General features: G+C 38.0%; 2 protein-coding genes across 2 annotated transcripts; both read left to right on the top strand.

Annotated features, from left to right (window-relative positions):
* The first annotated feature begins 10695 nt into the window (after positions 1-10695).
* LOC144649927 (adenosine receptor A3-like) lies at positions 10696-13060 on the top strand. Its single transcript, XM_078509520.1, has one exon. The coding sequence runs from the start codon at positions 11454-11456 to the stop codon at positions 12648-12650; it is 1197 nt and encodes a 398-aa protein (XP_078365646.1). The 5' UTR covers positions 10696-11453; the 3' UTR covers positions 12651-13060.
* A 2667-nt stretch (positions 13061-15727) lies between these two features.
* LOC144652730 (adenosine receptor A2a-like) lies at positions 15728-17269 on the top strand. The gene has a single exon (XM_078512782.1). The coding sequence runs from the start codon at positions 16259-16261 to the stop codon at positions 17267-17269; it is 1011 nt and encodes a 336-aa protein (XP_078368908.1). The 5' UTR covers positions 15728-16258.
* The last annotated feature ends 4615 nt before the right edge of the window (positions 17270-21884 follow it).

Raw genomic sequence — 21884 nt, 5'->3', positions numbered from 1 at the left:
AGGTCGGTGTGTTATCCGGTGATTTTTATCGCTCGCAATCGGAAGTTTTCGGGTTACGTTAAGTCGTTCTTTGAAAAGAAATTCAGGTATATACGATGGGCATATGCAACAATGTGTTGCCGGGCGCCAGACCGTGGATTAGGTACAAGTAGTGTGTATATATGTCCGCCAAATCCCAGTCACAGTTCAACTTGTAACATTGACAAGATTTACGAGCGAAAAAACATACCATTCAGAGGAAAGCCAGTTAAGTTGGCTTTTTCCGACTTAAACGATCTTTAGAACAAGGGGCGCACAAAACAGTGCAACTTTGCTCGTTTATTCATCATTCATTTTACAATAAAACTGTTGTCAAGTTGTTAAGGGAAAATTCGACCAAAAAGTCGAGAAACTACCTACTGTTCTTTGTCAGATATATCAACAACATGAAGTGAAATGTATGAATGTTTGTTAGATGAATTGTTAGCTATTTTTTAAAAAATGTTGTTTAATATTTTTTTTTTTTCCCGTTTTGTTGTTTTTTTTTGTACCTTTTTAAGAGGGGGGAGAAAAAAAAAAGGAAAAAATAAAAAAAAAAAAAAATAAGCAGGACCGCCTCCTCTGCTTATACCTGTAAGCCAGCGTTCACTCATACACACAGAGAAGAGCAGCTTTATAATTACTGTAAGGTTCAATATTCTTAAGTATTCCCGTTTGCCTGCCGACACAGTAAACAATTTCCTGCAACATTGAAAAATTCGTCGGAGATTCGAGCCGTAAAATTCCAAAGTGATGGCGTAGCTAGTGAGTAAGCAATACACGGAGATTCATTTAGTGACTCAGAGACACTATAGGGATACCTGTTAAACTGCGTTATTGAAAAGAGAAACGAAAAGCGGCGGCGCGGCCATGCAAGAAGACCAACGGTCTGCATCCGAAGCTCCAACAATTACACAAAAATCAATTAAAATTAGGTCTAAACTTGGCAAAGTTGCCTCACAGCAGCCGAAAGATCTTAGCCGCCCGAGAAACGCTCGTTTTCGAGCGCTAGGTTTCATTTTTGTTTCGTCTCGATCCGTAACCAGTTACCCTGGGTACGGGATTTGAAATTCTAGCTTTGCGGCCGCGCCATCTTGACAAACTCGCCTTCAACCGTGGAGAGGAACGGGGCAAATTGCAACATGCGACGCTCCGTAGGGAAATTTAGTTACTCTTTAAATAACTGTAGAGGCTTTAAGTTCAGTTCAAACTGGCGCTATCTGTTTGGCGCACACACAACTCTCTCAAAGCATCCATAACTATCTGGATAGGCTACAGCACAATTTGGCTTTGTCTGTAAATATGAAGAATCCCGAGACAGGACAAAAAACTGAATCTTTCTTTTATTTCGTCAAAAGAGCCTTTTCGTGGACGAATCTAGGAAAGTTGGAAATACCGCCCGATCGAACTTGAGGACGAAACAATGGGGGAAATGTACTGCTAATTTCAATAAAATCATAGACTAAAAATATGCTTTTTCAGTTTTTTGACAAATTACATCATAAAAGGTATGAAATCAAGAGAGGATGGTCTGATATTGGGCGGTAGACAGGACTGGGTGGTCAAAAAACAAAGACCCATAAAGTAAAAACCAAGACCTAAATACGAAAACAAACAAAAATAGTAAGTGTAAGTTTTACCAGTTGTGATAGTAACCTCTCGTGAAGCTTTAATGCCTCACGAAGATTTTTTTATTTTTTTAAAAAAGCAACTAATTTTTATCTCTCTCACACACTTCTTGTCACCAACTGACACATAAGAACAATAGCAATTACCATACGAATATTTAAGGTTTTTTATATATTTTTTTTTATTCAGATAAAGATCGTTCAAACAAAATTATGATGCATGCCAATTTGCCTACCAATTCGTCCTTGAAAGATTGAGCAAAACAAACATCTTACTTCTCTTCTGTTTTTGGTTCTACCTGTCCTTTGGCAGTTTCCGAATTATGCATCTTCGATAAACACAATACCCAATCGCTAAGCGTTAACATGAACTAGCTAGTATCTTATTAACAAAAAACTTTTGAATAGACTGGTTAAAAAACACCGACAAAGTCCTTAAGGATTGATTAACTGAACCCGAACAAGTCTATTGTGTGATCATCCACTTGCATTGCTTACTTAGCATCTCACTGCTCGTGACAATGTGCAAACTCTATAAATAATGAGTTGTACCTGAAAACACGCACAATATACATGGCCTTGACTTTTCTTGTCCTTTCTCTCTTAATTAGAGAGAAGAGAGAAATGAACTTTTCGGATCAGTGAATTTTAACGCATTTTGCATTTTGTTTGTCCTGTCTCGGGATTATCCATATTCACAGACAGTACTAAATCCAGCTGTAAATCAAAACACTGTGATACTGCGATTACACAATAATGTAAAAACAAGCGCCAGGATAAAGATCAAATATTAAATACATTCGAAAATCGCATAAATTGGTAGTCACTGCCAAAACTTTAGTCCCTTACCTTTAAAATTAAGTTATGCAAAAGCAAACGAAACGCTCTCTGCGTTTAAGGTGGCCCGAGTAAAACCTGTTTGCAGCTTGTGGTATAATAATAATAATAATATTTCTGCGTCGCGGTCAAAGACTAGCCGAAGGTTAATATACCTTCTACTAATATGTGGCACCAAGAGAGAATGTTGGTGGCACAAAAATAAATGAGAAATAACAGCAGGAGATAACCAGGAAAGTAGATAGGATGAATTTTTCGATTTATTAATCAACGTTGCGTAAGGTTGATCGAATTTTGAATGCAGGACTTCTCTTCATCTGTTGGTGGGTGACACTTTATCTACACAACGGTGCTGTATCTGATTTAGACGGTTTCTCGAGGACTTTTCCATCTACAATCAAGGCCAATTCTAAAAGGTGTGATTTAAATATAATGCCTTAATGTGCAATAAACGATGCCCATGAACAATCTGGGTCAAGGCATGATGAATTAAGTTTTAAAACGGTAGTTCAAAGTCGAGGTTCAGTTTTCGCTCTGTCGTCCAAAAATGGCGCGCGCAATTTGTAAGAATGCCCTTCATAGTTCATCGTCTAACGCGCTTAAATTTAACGGGCCAAACTAGATATTGAGATATAATAAACTCATAGCATAACTGTCTCTTTAGCACTCCTTATTTGTCAAGATATTTGTATAGCCTGAGAGTTATGACCCTCAAAAATCAGTTAAAATTCGGCCTTTGAATCGCGATAGTTGTACTATTTTGTCGAACGGTCAAAAATGGCAAAGCGAAATTATTTCAACATGACCAAAGGATATATTACAAATTGTTTAAAAATGAGATCGTGGGCTATTTTTGCAAATAGCCCACGAGAAAGAACCTAACAAATTTTTGGGAAGAAGTGTTTAATTGGGAAAATACAATTAAATGAACCGTTTTAGCCTAGTTTGATGCCCATTTGAAAAGTTGATCAACCAAACCGGGCCAACTGAAAACGTTTTTTCTAATAATAGAACACGAAAAAACCAAACCAATCTAACCAACCTATACCGGTCGATTTAATCCGAATCGGAACACGACCAAGGGAATGATTTTGTTATCGAAGAAACTGGAGTTTTCTTCACCTCAAACTTCGTGACGAAGGGAAAGGAATGCCATTTGTTTCCTTTTGAGTACAAAAAAGGCCAGCGACGATTCTCGAGAAGGCAACAGCGGCCCGTAAATTCGGTAAATAATATTTCGTTCCCTTAAATTTACTGAAGTTTAAAAGTTCTGCTAGAGTATCCGAATAGATCTAGTTTTCTTAGCGTTTAAAAATTAGCCTTTAAATCGCACAACAAGGACACTTATAACGTAAAAACGGTGTTCCGACACCTGTAGCAAAATTTACTCATTGGGTGCCCTTGACTTAAGTTATTACACACGCACCAGGGCAGAGTCTGTTTCTTTTGAGACTAGCGTGCTGTTTTGTTTAGCGGCTCAGTAATTCTATTGAAATCGGCATTACTAAACTTTAATCACGCATATATCATGATATATGTAGTCACTGATTAGCACGTGGTTTTGTTTAGGTAGAATATTTATCAGGGACGCTTCTGGGGGCACATGAAGTTTACTTTCTTCTGTGGCAATGAACAATAGGGACAACAGGCCTTCTTGAATTCGGAACTTGTAGCCCGCGCTTTCAGGAAGCGCAGAAAAAAAAATTCTCCATCGTCCTAAGCTATCAACCAAAACCTTCCCGATGAAATCTTCAACTTCATTAGGTAACATTTCAATGCAGACGCTTTTGACTGATGGACGGGACTTCTACTTCACTGATCAATTCCAAGGCGACGCCTGGTGGATAAGCATTATCTACATCAATCTTTTCCTTTACATCCTCTCCGTGATTGGAAATGGTATTCTGCTTGTTGTGTTCTCCAAAAACCCTGAAATGCGGACCACAACAAACATGCTTGTCGTAAGTCACTTGTTGGCTGAGTTGCTAGCGTCAAGTATTGGAATTGCGGCGCACATTTCCACGCTGATGGCTGATGAAAGACCATTTGTGACATCAACATGGTGTGTTGCGGGTACATCCGCGGTGAAGATGTGTATGGGTGGCGGCCTCTTGAGTCTGGTGGGCATAACTGTCGATAGATACCTGGCGGTCGTTAAAAAGGTACATCACAAGGTAACAAGGCTGCGAGTCCAAGTCTTTTTGACCGTAATTTGGACTTTATCCACTGCGTACGGGGTTCCTTGGCAGTTAATATTTCATAGAGGACTGAAATGGAACTATGTTGCGTGGCTGATTGCAAACTGCTGTGTAGAAAGCACCAAAGAGTCGACGTCACACGACTCTACTGTTGACATCTTTCAGTATTTTTTCCTCGTCGTTTTTCTCGTGCTTCCGTTTTTCACAATTGCTTTCACAAGTCACCGCATTTTGCGCACGGCCCTTAAAACCCGCCGCCGTGTCGAAATCATTGGAACAAATGTAAATCACGTCGCGGTAGCTTACATCAAGTCTGCATTCACCACAATTATCATCGTTTCAATATATTTTCTGTGCATTATACCGACAATTGCGGTAAGCGCCAAGTGTAACAATCAATACTCGAAATGTAACTCCAAGTGGTTGTTTTTCTTTGCAAAGGTGACATTGTGTTTTAGATCAGCTTGTTTCCCGGTGATTTTTGCTATACGAGGCCGCAACTTCTCAAGATACATAGGCCAGTTCTTTCACAAAAGAGTTGAGAATTGTAGGAAATGGCCGATCTTTGATCGAAGTCGAGCTTCAAGCAAGGGGAAAGTATACGAGTGTTCAAGTTTTCACACAGGGTATGAGCATAGTGTTACACGTGAAACCACTGTCACTGAAAATTTGGACAAATGTACGTTTGAGGATTCACGGAAAGTAGCTTATGTGGACTTGGGGGTCCTTGGAGAACCGTCCTCCTTAAAACGGAACAAAAACGCCGGTTTAAATGTTATGTTTACCGTCACCTGAATTATTAACAGACTGAGGAATAATTTATGAAAAGTCGCTTCGGTCAGCCAGGAATGTTTCACTCTCTTGAAAATTAATTTCGAAACAATGAAAACTGGTAGTGGCGTTCGATTTTGCCTTAAGACCTCAACTCAAGTCTACTCTTTTCTTTTTAGGGTGTGGCACGCTGTGAAGTAAATTTGGATGATCTCGTTGAAGGAGCTACTAGGCACGCTAGATTTGACAATTCTGGCCTGGTTTATTTATTCAAAGCTCCGATTAAATTTAACAATGTCAGAATAACGACTTTATCAGAATACGAAATATTATTTGGCGCATGAAAGGGCTCTTCTTTGCCTCAAACCCTCAAGCACCTTGTTCTCATAGGCAAGTTTTTCCTTTTTATCTGCTGCCTTCTTCACAGGCTTTTCCAAGGTCCCAGCGATCGCGAGCGACTGGGGACGAGGAAGGGATTAATTCGCCATCTTGGATGCAAGATTTGTTAGTCGCTTCGCCTTTCCTCCCCTTTCCACCTCCCCCTTCGCCACCCGCTTTCCTCATTACTTAACTAGAATATCCCCAGCGATCGCGAGCGACTGGGGACGACGATGCAGGCTCATGACAATAAATATCAATTTGTGGATTTGGCCGTCTCCGGGAGAGAAAAAAAGCTAGAAAAATACATCGCCATGCGTGAAAAGAAACTCACTAACTTTAACATGAAGTGAGAAAAAAAATGTAGAGGTTAATATTCATTATATCATCATTATCATTAAGAATCAGTAAATATTTAAGTTACATTATCTTAACTTTATCGTATTCGTTAGGTTTAATTTTTAGGTTTAATTAGCTTCGAGGCGTTATCCACGCAGACTGTCAGACTGAACGATGATGTTTTTAAATTTTATTGAATTTTTAAATTGTTATTATAATAGTGAATTTTTTCTATCTTCTCAATATTAGGATGTCTTTTTATATGTCTTTTTAAATTTTTAATTTGTACACGGCCCCACAAGCTTTTAGCTTTAAACTTTTTTACCGTGTTTAAATAAAGTTGTTGTATTGTATTGTATTGTATTGTATCAGTTGGAAGTGATGTTGTAGAAGGTAAGTAACGTAGTGTTCGGTACATGGGTAGTGAAATATGTATTGCAAGCCATTTGTGATGTAGTGTAAGTAACTGACTAGTGTTGTATTATAATTAATAAACCATGTAGTGTAATTTATCAACGCATTATTAAGCAAGTCAGTGGTGTTTTCTAGTAAGTAAATGTTTTTAAGTATAGGCGATGTATTATAAGTTTATGTAAGTAATGTATCTTACTTTAGTGATGAGGATAGTGAGCAAGAAATGTCTTGTTAGTAAGTTTTGCAGGGTAAAGGTAAATAAAAAAGCTTAACAATGTGAATAAGTAAAATAGCAACTCCCCTGTGAAGAAAGGAGTTCTAAGCATCGTGGATCAACGTTCTCGCTGATAAACTGATATTTGTTTTCGCAATCCATTCACTTCGCTGTGACTTGCAAGGATCTCTATTACTTTTCGTTTTAAACAACACTTACAGTTTGAATAAGTTTGAAGAATGATGTAACCGTAAATCGGAATCAATCGAACTCGATCTTTGGATTTAGTTCGATCGAAATCAAACACCGAACCGATTGAACTCAATCGAACAAGATCCATCCAGTCAGAATGTGTTCGATTGAGTTCGGCAACCGAACTCAATCGACACAATCGAATGAATTGCGTTCGATTGTGTTCGGTGAATAGATTCGCTTGCCTGCTCAGTTACTCAGCTCTGGTAAACCTTTACATACAAAGCAAGTCCATCGGTGGCCCATCGAAAACAGATTTTTCTCGTCCTTTTTACTGATTATTCAATAACAAAAATTAACAATCCACGGCAACACAAAGAACAAAATAGAACAAAGCTATCGTTATTCCCGTCATATTGCGTATTCCGGAATCAGTTGGACCATTTTTGTTGCAAGTTAACTTGCAATTGCAAAATGACCAGGACATTACTAACCCTGACACAAGCAATGGCATACAACAACAGACTTGTTATTGATTTTCAACGGCAGTTTAACAAAACATCAAGAGTTCGAAAATCGAACGTTCGATTGAACAATTTTATTGCGTGTGAGTTCATTTCGTTCGATTGCCGAACTCAATCGAGCTCAATCCACGAATTAAGTTCGATTAATATATTGACTTTGACTTCGCTCGATTTATTGTGCCGGGTAGGATGCAGAATACTGATAAACCGTTACAACCTAGTTTGAGGCCGGTTGAAAAAACTTGATAAACCAAAGCAACCGAAAACAGTTTTTCCCAATAAATCACACAAAAAGCCAACCAAACAAACAAAATAAATCGCTCGTTACTGAGGGCCAATTTGTTATCAAAGAAATTATAATTCTACTCATTGCTACACTGTGTACTGGCCTTTCACATATCTTGGTTTCGCCTTATTGTACCGGAGCACATGTATACAAGAGCCGATACAAAAGACCAAACAATAAACTGAAGTTATTTCCTTGTTTACCCGCGCACAATGACAAAGCGTGTTTCTTTTGATCAGAAGCCATGCTATTGTAATTTCATTAGAGGCTCGGTAATTGTATTGAAATCGGCTTACAAAATTTTAATCACGCATATATAATCACTCATTAATTAGCTCGTGGTTTTGTTCAGGAAGAATATTTATTAAGGACGCTTCTGGGAGCACATGTTCGCGACCGAAGTGGAATGTTCTAAGCTTTGATAGAAGCATAAAGATTGCTTCTAAATTGGCCATGAACAACAGGGCCAATCGACCTTCTTCATCTTTACTTGTGTAGATTGTATTTAATTTCGCGGGAAAGAAACGCCTCCATCCTCTTAAGCCATCAAACAAAAAACTTCCTGATGGAATCTTCAACTTCATTCGGCAACATTTCAATGCAGACGCTTTTGAATGATACACGGAACATCACTGATCATCCTCAAAGCGAAACTTCCCACTGGTTGAAAAACTGGTGGATAAGCATTATCTACATCAATCTTTTCCTTTACATCCTCTCCGTGATTGGAAATGGTATTCTGCTTGCTGTGTTCTCCAAAAACCCTGAAATGCGGACCACAACAAACATGCTTGTCGTAAGTCACCTGTTGGCTGAGTTGCTAGCGTCAAGTATTGGAATTGCGACGCACCTTTCCACGCTGATATTTGATGAAAGACCATCTCTGACATCCGCATGGTGTGCTGCGGGTACATCCGCGGTGAAGATTTGTATGGGTGGCGGCTTCTTGAGTCTGGTGGGCATAACTGTCGATAGATATCTGGCGGTCGTTAAAAAGGTACATCACAAAGTAACAAAACTGCGGGTCCAAGTCTTTTTGACCGTAATTTGGACTTTATCAACTGTGTACGGGGTTCCTTGGCACTTAATCTTTGATAGAGGACTGAAATGGAACCATGTTGCCTGGCTGACTGTAAACTGCCGTGTAAAAATCACCGAAGAGTCGACGGCACGCGGCACTACTGTTGACATCTTCCAGTATTCCTTCCTCGTTATTATCGTCGTGCTTCCGTTGTTCACAATTGCTTTTACAAGTCACCGCATTTTGCGCACAGCTCTTAAAACCCGCCGCCGTGTCGATATCATTAGAACAAATGTGAATCACGTCGCGGCAGCTTACACCAAGTCTGCATTCACCACGATTATCATCGTTTCAGTTTATTTCCTCTGCCTACTACCGATAATTGCGTTGGGCTGGAAGTGTAAGGATCGTTACTGGAAATGTAACTCCAAATGGTTGTTTTTCTTTGCAAAGGTGACGATAAGTTTTAGATCAGCTTGTTTTCCGGTGATTTTTGCTGTACGAGGCCGCAAAGTCTCCAGATGTACGAGACCAGTTCTTTAGCAAAAGAGCGGAGGCTTGCAGGAAATACCTGAACTTTGACAGGAGACGCGGTTCAAACAATGGGAAAGTATACCATTGTTCAAGTACTCACGCGGGACATGAATGTGATGATACATTTGCAACCACAGTCTCTGAAAATTTGGCCAAGTGCACTTTTGAGAAATCACGTAAAATAGCTTTTGTGGACTTGGAAAGCCATCCTCTATAAAACAGAACAGAAACAACGGTTTAAATTTGACTTTGAAGTTTCGTAGTTCAGTTTTTTTTTACTCACCAAAAAGGCATACGGCAGGAATTAAATGTCGTTTCAGTCAGCCAGTAATGTTCCACTCAAAACTTAACTTTGAGGCAACGAAAGCGGGAGTGGCTTTGGATTTTGCGCGATGGACGCTGTGAATATGGTTTGAGGCCTGCCAGCTCGTTCCCAGGCCTCGTTGAATTTAGTTGGCGAGGTGCCGAAACAGGGAGGGACTCCTGGGGTCGAGGCAAGACTGAGGCCACCACTATCGTAGGGTTTTATTTAATAAAACATGTTTTAGAGTCATAGTACATTTTCGTGTCGTTCACGACAATCGTAATCAAGTTGCTAGTTTGATTTACAGTTTTTCTTCGTATCGAAGAATTGTCGTCTCCGCGAGTGTATACGCTGAGAAATCAAGTCACTCGTTCAAAATAATTCACGGTATAACACATGATAACTAGACTAACTAGCATATTTAGCGAATATGTGATATTGATACCTTTTTGTCTTGATAGAAAAAATTCTAATATATTTGATTTTTAGACTAGAAAACAAAGTTTTCCCTTTGGGGGGGGAAAAAAAAAAAAAAAAAACGCGCGAGAAAACATAATTTTTCCAGGCTTGATATTTGTCATGTCTCAAGCGAGGGCCCTTTGTGGGCTTTAGAAAGGAACAGACAGTTCACGATTAAAATGGCTATGTTACACCATATTTTGATTGTTTACATCAGCGCATCAGAACTCACGTTTAGCTTATTTTTTTATTACTCACTTTTCCTCTTATTTATAACGATAGTCCAGACCTGATGCCGTTTTCCTACGAATACTGATAGACGCGAAACATGTCGTTTGGTGAAAAATTTACTGTAGTAGGACGCTTCTAGCGTTAGTCTGTTATTAATACTGATTTTTACGATAATTACGCCAGAAAATTCACTGTATTGCTCAAGTTACGCCTCGTCGATCATTTATAAAATGCATCATCATCTCTGATGCATCATTGAGGCTCTCGTCTGCGTTTTGATATGGTGAATTTTAAAATCAGCTTTTTGCAGCTGGTGGTCATGTGACCCTATAGATCAAAATGATACGTATCAGCACTTCAAAGTGCAGATCAAAGATAGAAAGCAGCGAAAACGTCAGCCGTTACTAGAAAACGTCTTAGAGTAAATTCTTGAGGGTATAACGCCTTCTTTTTTCACTTTCGGAATTTTATGTCCTTGTTGTGATTCACAACAGGTGTCATAATCGACCATAATCACGTCCACGGTTCAGTGTTCTCTTTGAACACAGCAGGAAACTATTTCAAGTGTTTTGACGACTGTATGTAAATTACAGTGTAAGTAGGATCTAGAATGGCAAAAGAACGCTGACTGATTTGTAGTCTGCTCTATGGTACTTAGCCCAGTTATATTTTTAGAGCCTTTTGTGAACAGTAACTCAAAAGCGCCTAGAACGCTAACGAATGGAGTTTGAAAGCTGAGAGAGGGGAGCTGGTTTAATCGTCGCTGCTTCAATCGGTTACATAATTAATCAACTCTTGAAACAAGTTCAAGTTCAACTGACAGTAGATGTCTAGAATGGCAAAAGAACGCTGACTGATTTGTAGCCTGCTCTATGGTACCCAGTTTTATCTTTCGAGCCTTTTGAGAACAGTGACTCAACGCTAACGAATGAAATTTAAAATCTGAAATGAAGGAGAGGAGCTGGTTGAATCGTCGATGCTTCAGAGTTACATAATCCTGAATCTAATCTTTATTGTATGAGTTGAAGCAAGTCCAAGCTCAGCTGACAGCAGACTTACTTTCTCTTGTTTCTGACACCGTGAAAAGTGGATAACAACGCAGTTCATGGCCTTCCATTCCAACTGCACAAAACAAGAAGTGCTAACCAAGACCCCGTCAGAGAAGAACGAATGCGTGTTGATTCTTCACCCAAACGAAACACACGTAATTATAGTGTGTACCACTGTTCTTTTGTTCTACGTCTTTGCTGTGTTGGGTGATGGTATGCTAATTTACGCCTTTGCAAGAGATGTCAGAATGCGTACAACGACCAACATGTTAGTCATTAGCCATCTAACAGCCGAATTTGCATCGTCCATTTTGGGCATTGCAACACACCTTTCTACCCTAATCGTGCACGGAGAACAGTTTAACCAAACTGCATGGTGCATCACGGCTTCTTCGATATTGAACTCCTTTTTGGGTGCAGGATTTTTAAGTCTACTTGGCATATCTATCGACCGATACCTTGCTGTGGTGAAGAAAGTACACCATAAAATGACTCGCACGCGGGTCCAGATCTTTCTCGTGGTAATCTGGACTGTGTCGGTCGTTTACGGTATTCCCTGGGACCTAATTTTTAATGACAGGCTCCGCTGGCAGTATGTGGCGTGGTTGCTTGTGAACTGCGAAGCGTCGTTCTTGGCGAACGAAGATTTAAGAACATGGACTTTAGCCGATATTTTGCGAGGGTTGTTGTTTACAATTGGCATTCTTGTGCCATTCGTTATTATAGCCTACGCAAGCTTAAATATTCTCCGAGTAGCTATTAAAAGTAGGCAACGTGTCCATGTCATCGGAACAATACATAATCACATAGCGGCTGCCTATTCTAAATCTGCGTTCACTACATTATTGATCATTGCAACTTATTTCTTGTGCCTTATTCCAACCTTGGTGCTAACCGTGGTATGCGAACAAAGCTCTCCAAAGTGCTCAATGTCACTGTACATTTTGGCCAAAGTAACCCTTTGTTTTAGATCTGCTTGTTATCCAGTTATTTATGCTGCCAGGAATCAGAATTGCTCGCGATACTTTCGGCAATTTTTTGATCATCGAAAAATAAAGATTTGCACGAATTGCTTCGTTCTTGATAGAGAACAAAGAGTGAATGGAAGAGGTTCAAGCCATGTTTCTGTTTCTCGGATATACGGCTCACCAAAAGAGGGAGCGGTTTTCCCACACGAACGTCAAGACGCTCTGTGGGAAAATGAGCGGAAGGTGGCTTTCGTTGATCTACGAGAGATTGCAATTGACGATTAGCAACTTAATTAACTTTCAAGGAAGTCATGATAATTTTCTAGCATTTTTATACAGCCAAGTGTTAATAAAAAACAAGTAATATATTGGCCTTTCTTGATCCCACTGATTCCAGATCGAAATGGAATTTAGTATTGTTGTTTTTGTGGAGGGAGGAAAACCGTGAACCCGGAGAAAAACCCTCAGAGTATAAAGAAAGAGAACAAACAACAAACTCAACCGACATATGACGTCGCGTCCGGGAATCGAACCCGCGCTAGCTTGGTGGAAGGCGAGCGCAGTCTTTGCGGTTACCCTGAATATTGTATTGCAATAATTGTTTTGTTTTGCTTGTAACTTCCAATTTTTAACGAAAGTAAAATTGAAGTTAGTCGTCAATTTGCACCAATTCAGGACTCCTGTACCCGGGGGGGGGGGGGGGGGGGGTGAGGGGGACTCTCATATGAAAGAGACAGGGATGCTCATCGTCTTGGTAATGGGGTGTAAATAACGGTTTTTGGTCTCACTTAGGATGTTCAGGACAAATGTTTTTTTTTTTTTAACCCGACAAGGTCTCGTTTACGGTTGCACTTGAAGAAATATAAACGCCGTCGTACTGTGCTGGCAATTTAGACCGATCAGACATAAACGGTATCTTTCAGTGGTCCAATAAAGCTTGAGCCTTACCTAGTAGATTCGTCTCCTTTGGAGATTCATCCCTGACATAATCGACCCTTGAGAGGTAGAACAGTATGTAACGTCAACCTATTACAAATTCCTTGCCCTTCAGCAGTAGTGTGAACAAAACTTAGCTCTAAATTGATGTACTTATGGAGTCACGTTCTTTCCCTTTGTGGCGTTTTAGATTTAAGGAATAGTAGGTCATGTGACTGATTGAAAAGGCCTATGTCGTTTTGTATTCTGAAACAAAACTGCATTGGTTAATTTGAAAAACATTCTCAATGCCCTCCACCGATTACATAATATTGTATTTTATTTTTTCACTTCATCACTACGGTTAACCTTTTTTGTTGTCGCATTTCTTAACTGAATTTTGCAAAACTCTAAAGAAATTCAAATATTTTACCCACATCTGAGTCTATTTAATCACATTTTTCTTAGCAACAGTGGAATTTATGATTTGGCTTTTGTGATATCCAGAATAGTAGTGTCAGTAATGGAAGAAGACTCGTTAATTAATCAACCTTCGTTAACACCTAGCAGATCACACTTACCTTGACCTTGATTGTTCACAGTGGACATCACTCTGAATGTGTTGGTATTAATTTGATGCACAAAACGCACATTAGCAGACATTCGTCGCAGTCCATTTTAAAGTCTCATAAATTTCAACCTAACTTCTATGTAAACAATGCTCTCCCCGGGGCTCTCCCTCCCCCACCCAACGCTAGAAGGGCTCGCTGAGTGCGACACACTGTCTTTTGACAACTCGCCTGCTTTGGAAAATGTTCAATATACAGTTAACAGAAATGATAAACCATTGGCCAAGTTGCTTTGTAACAAAAGGGAGTGATATTTGAAAATAAAAAGTAAAGCTGGTTCTCGTGTCCTTTTCAATATCAGAACAGGAGTTTCATTATTGCTTCTCGTGCACTGAATTGTTCACTTATGTAATACAAGCCTACTCCATAGTTTTTCTAGCTTATTTGAAAGAAAACCTACCAACAGGGCGAGAAGTTAAATTATTATTATTATTTTGTGCTATTGGCATTGTGTTTATTCTGAGAAGTTTAATTAACGTTCATGCAGTACACATTTTAGCTACCCCAAAAAAGCGACTGAGTAGCAATTGGAAAATGTTACCGCTGAACTTTACGGTATTTGGCGCAAAAAATAAAAACACTAACTAACGTGTAAAGGAGAACAAGTTTTTCTTTGCTTGATCATGCAAACTACATAGGTTCCTGTCGTATTAGTAAGCAAGATAAGAAAAGGAAAGAGCAATTGAAATGCAGTCCTAAAAATACACTTGTCTTTCCTTCCTGTACCATTTGCTGTACATTAAAATGGACAATGGAAAAATGAAATGATAACTGAGCAAAAAACTTTTGGCATCTTTCAGGGAAAAAAAAAAACAATAGAGAAATAAATGGAAGCAATAAACGTGCTACGATCGATCTTATCGCAAATGACTAAACTACAATCAGGACTGAAGACGAATTAGAAGGATCGACAGATATAATAACAGTTTTCTAAGAACGTTGCATGTAATTTTAATTTCATGTTCCCATTAAATAATTTGCATGGCAGCTTAATGTATTCAAGGATATTTTTAGTGTTTTCTATTTTACAATAAAAACTTGTGACAATTTTTTTCGATCGCAAAATAAAAATTTTCACATGCCCACAGAAATTGACCATTTGAGTCAATAAGCAGATGATGTAAAGAAAAGCAAGCCTTGTAATTGAACGAATTCGAAACGAATGTACGTAAGTAACGCCTGTTCTTTGAAATTCAAATGTGAACTCAGTTATTATTTTCGCAAGTCGATCAAAAATGTCTTTCAATTGTGTCAAAGCAATTACGCAGCAAACACTGTGCATTAGCAACCTGTTAAGGAGCCGTGCTTTAAATAAAATCACCTACGTAATAAACGTATCAAATACGTTCGAGGATCACGTCCCACGAAAAGCAACACTCGATTTTTTTTAGTGATATTGTATTAGCTAAATTTCTACCTGCGTAGATCACACTTTCTGCGCTATGTTGACAAGTTCTAGTATATTTCGTTTTGTTTTAATTCAACCATTACTGTCGCTTACAAGACTATGATTTCGTTTTCTTGTACTGATTTAATGATGTAAGGAGCCAAAACACATGTCCATACTTTCAACTACTTTAAAATCTTTTCTTCTGCAGCCGTCGCGAAGAATTAAATTGTTAATTCCTAGTCTTCCGCCTAATCTGGATTGAAAGGCTCTCATAAATGTGATATTTGCCACGAATACACGTTTTTCTATCCAAGCAAACTCGGCAATTCGTAAAGAATTAAAGTTCCCACGTTTGTAATTTCTATGGTGTTTTCTAATCAAATTTTCGAAGAGTGTTCAGATATGAAATGACGCCCAATTACTGCAGATTTCAATTACCGCCGATGAACAAGATTCTCACTGATTTTTCAACTAATATCGGCTGATAACCACCATGTTAGGTTCCAAATCATAACGACATCTACGCTGTTTAATTCGAGACTCATACGAATAAAGCTGTCTTCTTGCCGCCTAATCTCGGCAGCTAAACAGAAAAGTCTACCACACAAGAAAACAAAGAAACTTTTTTCAGGTTCCTCCAATGAGAGCTGAGAAAAATCCTCTAGAGGTTATTAAAAGGATTTTTACAAGACAGGTTTAATTTTAATGATCCTTCAAGGAAAACCTCAGTTTTATGTTGTTCGCTATCAAGCACCTCGCAATCAAAAAGAAAGCAAACGAACAACCCGTTGGCCCTTCAGAAAAAGCTACATGATTTTAAACCCAGTTATCGCCTCGGGCATCTTGAAGAGAGCACTTTAAAGGAGAAAGTTTGACTAATCTCGGGGCAATTCGTTTTAAGAGCAGCTGCGGAACAGAGCCTTAAATAAAAGACCGTGACGCTGTTGCCTGAACGATCCATGCAAGAACTAAATATGGGAAACATAAGCACAGCATCAGAAGTAAACAGCTACACATCAGAACCAGTTAGCTCGAGAACGTTTCTTGCTTTGATCATATCCTGGGCTTTGCTCGGACTTGTCTCGGCTGGATTAAACATTCTTGTTTGCGCAATGGTGTTCATCGACAAAAAACTTCGCACTATGACCAATTATCTGGTCGTTAGTTTATCTGTGTCCGACTTGCTCGTAGCCCTCGTGTTTGTTCCGGTGTATATTATCGATCACTACGCAAACACTATAATCGGCGGTTATTTCGTAGCCTTTATCTTGTTAGCGACAGTTTTCAACCTGTGCGGCGTAACGTACGAGCGTTATGTCGCGTTAACACGACCGTTTCGTTACCGAACCATCATGAGCTGCCACAAAGTGTCCGCCATCATTGCCATTTCGTGGATCCTTCCATTACTGTTAGCCCTTCTACCACTGGCATGGAACACCGACGTCAAGTCCACCATTCACAAAGTGTACCTGGCAGTAATTTTGGTTACGTGCATTTTCATCCCATGTACGACTATGGTTTGTGTTTACATGCGCCTGCTGCGAGTAGTCCACCGTTTTGTGCTGAGAAACAGAAAGCGAACGTCCAAAGGAAATGATACAGGACATCGAGCGGGAAACGAGGAAAAAGCGGCACGCGTGTTCGCCATCGTGCTCGGAATGTTTCTCCTATGTTGGCTGCCCCTGATTTACATTAACATCTGTTTGATATTCGACCAGAATCAACTTGTCACTAATGAACTGATTTTCATCTCGTTTTACACGTTGGTCTTGAACTCAATCCTGGATCCCGTTATCTGCGCTTTTTACAAGAAAGATTTCCGTGAGATGCTGAGAAAACGGTTGAAGTTAAAGTGTTTCGCTAAAGAAAATGAACATGATTCTGACATGGTTTTAAGAAAGGTTTCTACCAGAAGCAAGAACCTTGCAGAAGAAACGGACATAAGAGCTAAAACAACCATCTTTATATGACTTCGGCATAAAAAATAAAAATAAACATGCCGACTCTTTTTCAACTAATGGACAAAAAGGCAGGTTGTAAATAACATTTTAGTTTATTTGTCAGTAAAACAAGTATATATAATTATAAATCTAATACTCATTTGAAAATTATGTTTGTTTTCTTCTTAGAGAAAGTTCGCAAACACAAAAATGAGGTTTCAAGCAATTTTTTTTATGGAAATGCCAATGAAGAATTATTTTAACAGATCGTTAATCTTGTGGGTATGGTTATATACTCGCCAAATTTCCACCAAAACGAAACTTTCTTCTACTAATTAATGTACTTGTAGAGGTGTAGTCAACAAATCGACGCGTAAAACGAATATTTATAAGAAGAAGATAATTCCAGTAAAGACAAGTCTTTATCCTATTCGACTCAGATGAAATACACAGTCAAACTCGCAAATACATAAAAAACGAAGTTTATACACTTCATAAACGAGCACAAGTTTGGTAAATTATATTAGCTCGTAATATACAGGTGACAAAAACAATTGTAGTGAAGTTTATTGAGAATATGCTGATTTTGTGGAATATCTGCGAAATTTAACATTTGTGCTGTAAATTGCCTTTTCAAATTAGCTATGTATTGAGATAAAAGATTAATTGGGACACTTCAGAAAGATGCAAGACTGATGAAACGCCTTAAAAGGCACTAGCTTGTTCGTACTAGAGCGATATATTCGTTTTGGTAGAGCTAATGTAATTCGAATTTATTTCTGAATAGTCCAAAACAAAGAGATTAACTAATACTTTTCATTTGCAAATGGAATATTGCTTTGGAACAGATGGCGAAATGTGTATTGGTTCAAGTGGGTTTTGTTTTGGCCTGAAGTGAAGTAGAAGATGAAACTGATGCCACGAAAACCCGGCATCCTAGTTGCCGAACGATAGACCATTCATTTCTTCGATGAAAAATTCATGCGAAAAAACTGCGACACATTATGCTCGCTTTATTGCGTACTTGAAAATATCCTTTACAGGTTTAATGCCTAAAGCTCCAAAGTGATATTTCCGTTCTATTTACACGAAGGTCATATAAATGATATTTGAAAAAGCACCGATGTCGATCGCTGTAACATTCTCTATTTTGTACATTGCCGTTTGTGATTTTCGTTTTTTTTTTTTGCCGGGTCCAGTTAAACATAAATAAAACTTCGCCCCCACAAATACTGTTACTAATTTTATTAAAAGCGCGATCCACAAATAAAAGTTTTAGTGTAAAAATTGTACATAGTCTAAAAACGAACCAATTATTTTGCAATGGATAAGCGACCATATGACAAATTGACAGATGGATTTACTGCAGAAGTCTTAGCGAACTTGAAAAATTCTCATTTAAGCATGCAATACTTAAAATCCTGCAAAGCATTAAAGAATTTCTCACATTTTCAAAATTGTAGTTTATAAGATGAATTAATAATGAAGTATAATTATTTCGTAGAAAAATTTGCTATAACAATAAAACATAACATCTAATAATCGCCTTAGTCCTACCTATATCATGAACGTAACACTAATTAAATGGTCCGGTTAAAGTTTATAGCGCTAAATGTATCCAACTTTAATTTCAGTTGATTGCACATTTTTAGTGGGTGTGTCGTAAATTTTAGATTATACTGTTGTTGTGAAAACTTTGCTTCCTAGTTTTCAAAACTGAGCTGTTAGCACGTTAAAACTCGAAATTTGCATTCGATTTTGATTGCTGCCGCCGTATCAGTCTATAAACGACTTATCTACCTAAAGAGCCGATTGAATTTGACGCACCGGTAGCGTTCAAACACATTATAGCATACGTATTTGCAGTCTTCATACGTTTGCCGCTCAATTGCATATTGGTGATAAGTGAAAATACATCAGTCCGAAAACGAGTCAAGTGATTCGCCTGTCGCAATGTTAGGAAGGGTACTGGCAAGGTATGTAGCTAAACTGTGTTTTATTCTATAGTGATATTACCACTAATTTACTGACGCTTTGCTGAAAATTTTTATATAAAAATCTGCAATCGCTTCATCCAAATCAAACAACAGAGCTGATATTCGATTCAATGAAATCTTGGAAGTTAAAACAGTAAACACCCAGCTGACTCCCTATTAAAAAACATAGACCATTCCAAAAACGCAAAATACTGAATTGTAAATGATAATGCGAAAACTAAAACGATATATTCCTTCGTTTTCTATTCAATTCGGTGTTAACATACATCACTTGATACAGAATATTCATAAACCGACGAAAACCGAACGGAGTCTGACATATTCTTTGCTGTCTTTTTTTAAATTTACTTGTAAAGAAACCTTCGACAACCTTTTTCTAACGGTAATTGTGCATCACTTGCCCATGATATAATCAAATGATTTTTGTGAGACTCCGAACATTTATTACCTTTATTGCACTAATTGGAATACCGACGTTCGCAGCATATAGTCAGTTTCTCAGATTCAGAAAATAATTATACGTAAAAAAATGGACAACATGTTTCATACTGTAAGATATTTTGATTAAAACGTTTCGACTTAGAAACTCTAAAATAAGCTGTGGAAATCGTCATCCCCACTCTTTTTTCATTCTCGTTTTTGTCTTTTTCTTCCGAAGGAATGAATTAATTAGCAGATAATTTACAAATGTTATCCGTCAATTGTCATTTATCTCTAGGGCGCGATTAAAATAAGTATATCTGTTTCCTGGACGTAATTTTTCCGTGTTCCTTTCAGCTTGAAGCACGAAAATGTAATAGCCAATCTGAAGCAGTTAATTGCCAAAAGAATATAAAATTGTCGGTCAAAAAATAGACAGGTTTACGTAAGAGATTTCAAGACAATTTTTGTATTTCCGAGCGGCGAGCAACTGAAGAAATTCAACTAGCTCGAGGAGCTCGTAGGACACATCCTTTTATGAAAATATGCGTCTCTGATGTTAGGGAATACAAAAGAAATTGGGAAAATGTAATTAGCTAAATAAACTTCTGTGCGTAGGCCGATTAAAATAAATTTATTTGTCGAGTTGCATGAAAAATTTTCTGTAATTCTTTATCTGAATGACATTTCTAAGATCTATATTTTCTTTGCCAATTTTTATTCATTTCTCTTTAACTCTTTTAGCCTCAAGATCAAAAAAGGAATTCTCCTTGCTAATTGCTGTGCAATTTATTAAAATTTAGCTCAGAGAATTTAGTAGCGCATCAAGACATTCCCTAGTTCTATTACGTAGGTTGGTTTTTAATCACCTGTCTTCTTATATGTTTAGCAATTTTAATACTGTTTACTTTTCAGTCTTTTTTGATCTTAGTTGTGCTGTATAAAGTATGTAGTGTAACTTTCGAAACATCATGTTTTCAACCTTTTTTGGAGATAACTATTCGATGTCTCGCGGCCATAAAGCATATCGATGTTACTGACTCCAACAGCACATCAACATGGCGGCAATTGTAAAGAGCAATTCAATAACAATTGCTTTAGGGCGTTATTAGCCGTAGCAAGCAAATCTTACCTGCGTTTGAATCAACTGTTTCCATACTTAGTATGTGCTTAGCATTTTTAAACCAATATTCGGCATTCGAACAACTCAATTTGGTTCTGAGGGCCAAAGTATGAAATATTTTTTTTAACTTAGTTTTACCCCCACCTTTAGAAAAAAAAATACAAAAATAGAAAATCAACTTGGTTTTCTTTTTGTTTTACGTCTGAGTAAAATCCGTAGCCAAAGCAGGTGTTGCAAAATGAAAACCGCCTGCAAAATCCATTTTATGAATGTATAAAAAAATCCTTTCCAAATCCTTTTCAATCATGATGAAGAAATTCAGACCTATAGTTAAGTTTTGTTTTCCAGACATAATTGTTATGCAAGTTGACACGTTTTGTTAAAAATATTGAAAAGTTAAAAATAATATCACCATTCCTTGAAATAGTCTTAAAAGAACGGCAAAGTAATAACATAAATAAGTTAAAGGTATTTTATAATTAAAGGAATACTAGAATTTCGGGTACCATAACATTTTGAGTCTGCATTCTCTCGCAAAGTGTACATGACTCTGTTGAAAAATTACATTTCGCAAACCTCATCCTTGCAGCTGTAATACAACTGACTCGACAAATTTAAAAACTCTGCCATTGAATAATATAATAATTATCGTGTAACACGCCCATGTTCGTACATAAACAAAGTTCGTTTTTCAAAAACTACAGAGCAGTAATTTCTTGCACACAGAGGAATATGGCATACTCTCCTATTTTAACTTTAAAGGCAACGTCTGCACAAAATGGTGTTAGTTTTCTACCAATCGCAATACAAATTTCGCCTTTTGGTCTGAAATTATGTTTTACTTTTTAAGGATCTTTATATCAATCAACATCGTCTTCAAGCATACACATGAAAAAGAAACGTTACAAAGAAAATCCATTGGATTTGATAACAACAATCTAATACCGATTTAGAGCACATATTTTTAGAAGATCAAGCCAAAAAAAGGACTATTTAGCATAAAAAGTTTTGGGACCCGGGCGGTATGCCCACAGCAACAATTTCAAAGAGTACCCCACCCCCTCCCCCCTCCTGCCGCACCCTCTACTCCCAAAGACAACTGCAT

The sequence above is a fragment of the Oculina patagonica genome, chromosome 4 (genome assembly GCF_052425735.1).
Source record: "Oculina patagonica isolate OP01 chromosome 4, crgOcupat, whole genome shotgun sequence".
NCBI classification, from domain to species: Eukaryota; Metazoa; Cnidaria; class Anthozoa; order Scleractinia; family Oculinidae; genus Oculina; species Oculina patagonica.
Note: the sequence above shows the minus strand (reverse complement) of the source record. Positions and strands in the feature narration are given on the sequence as shown.

What these genes read in the sequence shown, in the direction of transcription:
- LOC144649927 (XM_078509520.1), top strand. Translation starts at nt 11,454, where the DNA reads ATGGCCTTCCATTCCAACTGCACAAAACAAGAAGTGCTAACCAAGACC.
- LOC144652730 (XM_078512782.1), top strand. Translation starts at nt 16,259, where the DNA reads ATGCAAGAACTAAATATGGGAAACATAAGCACAGCATCAGAAGTAAAC.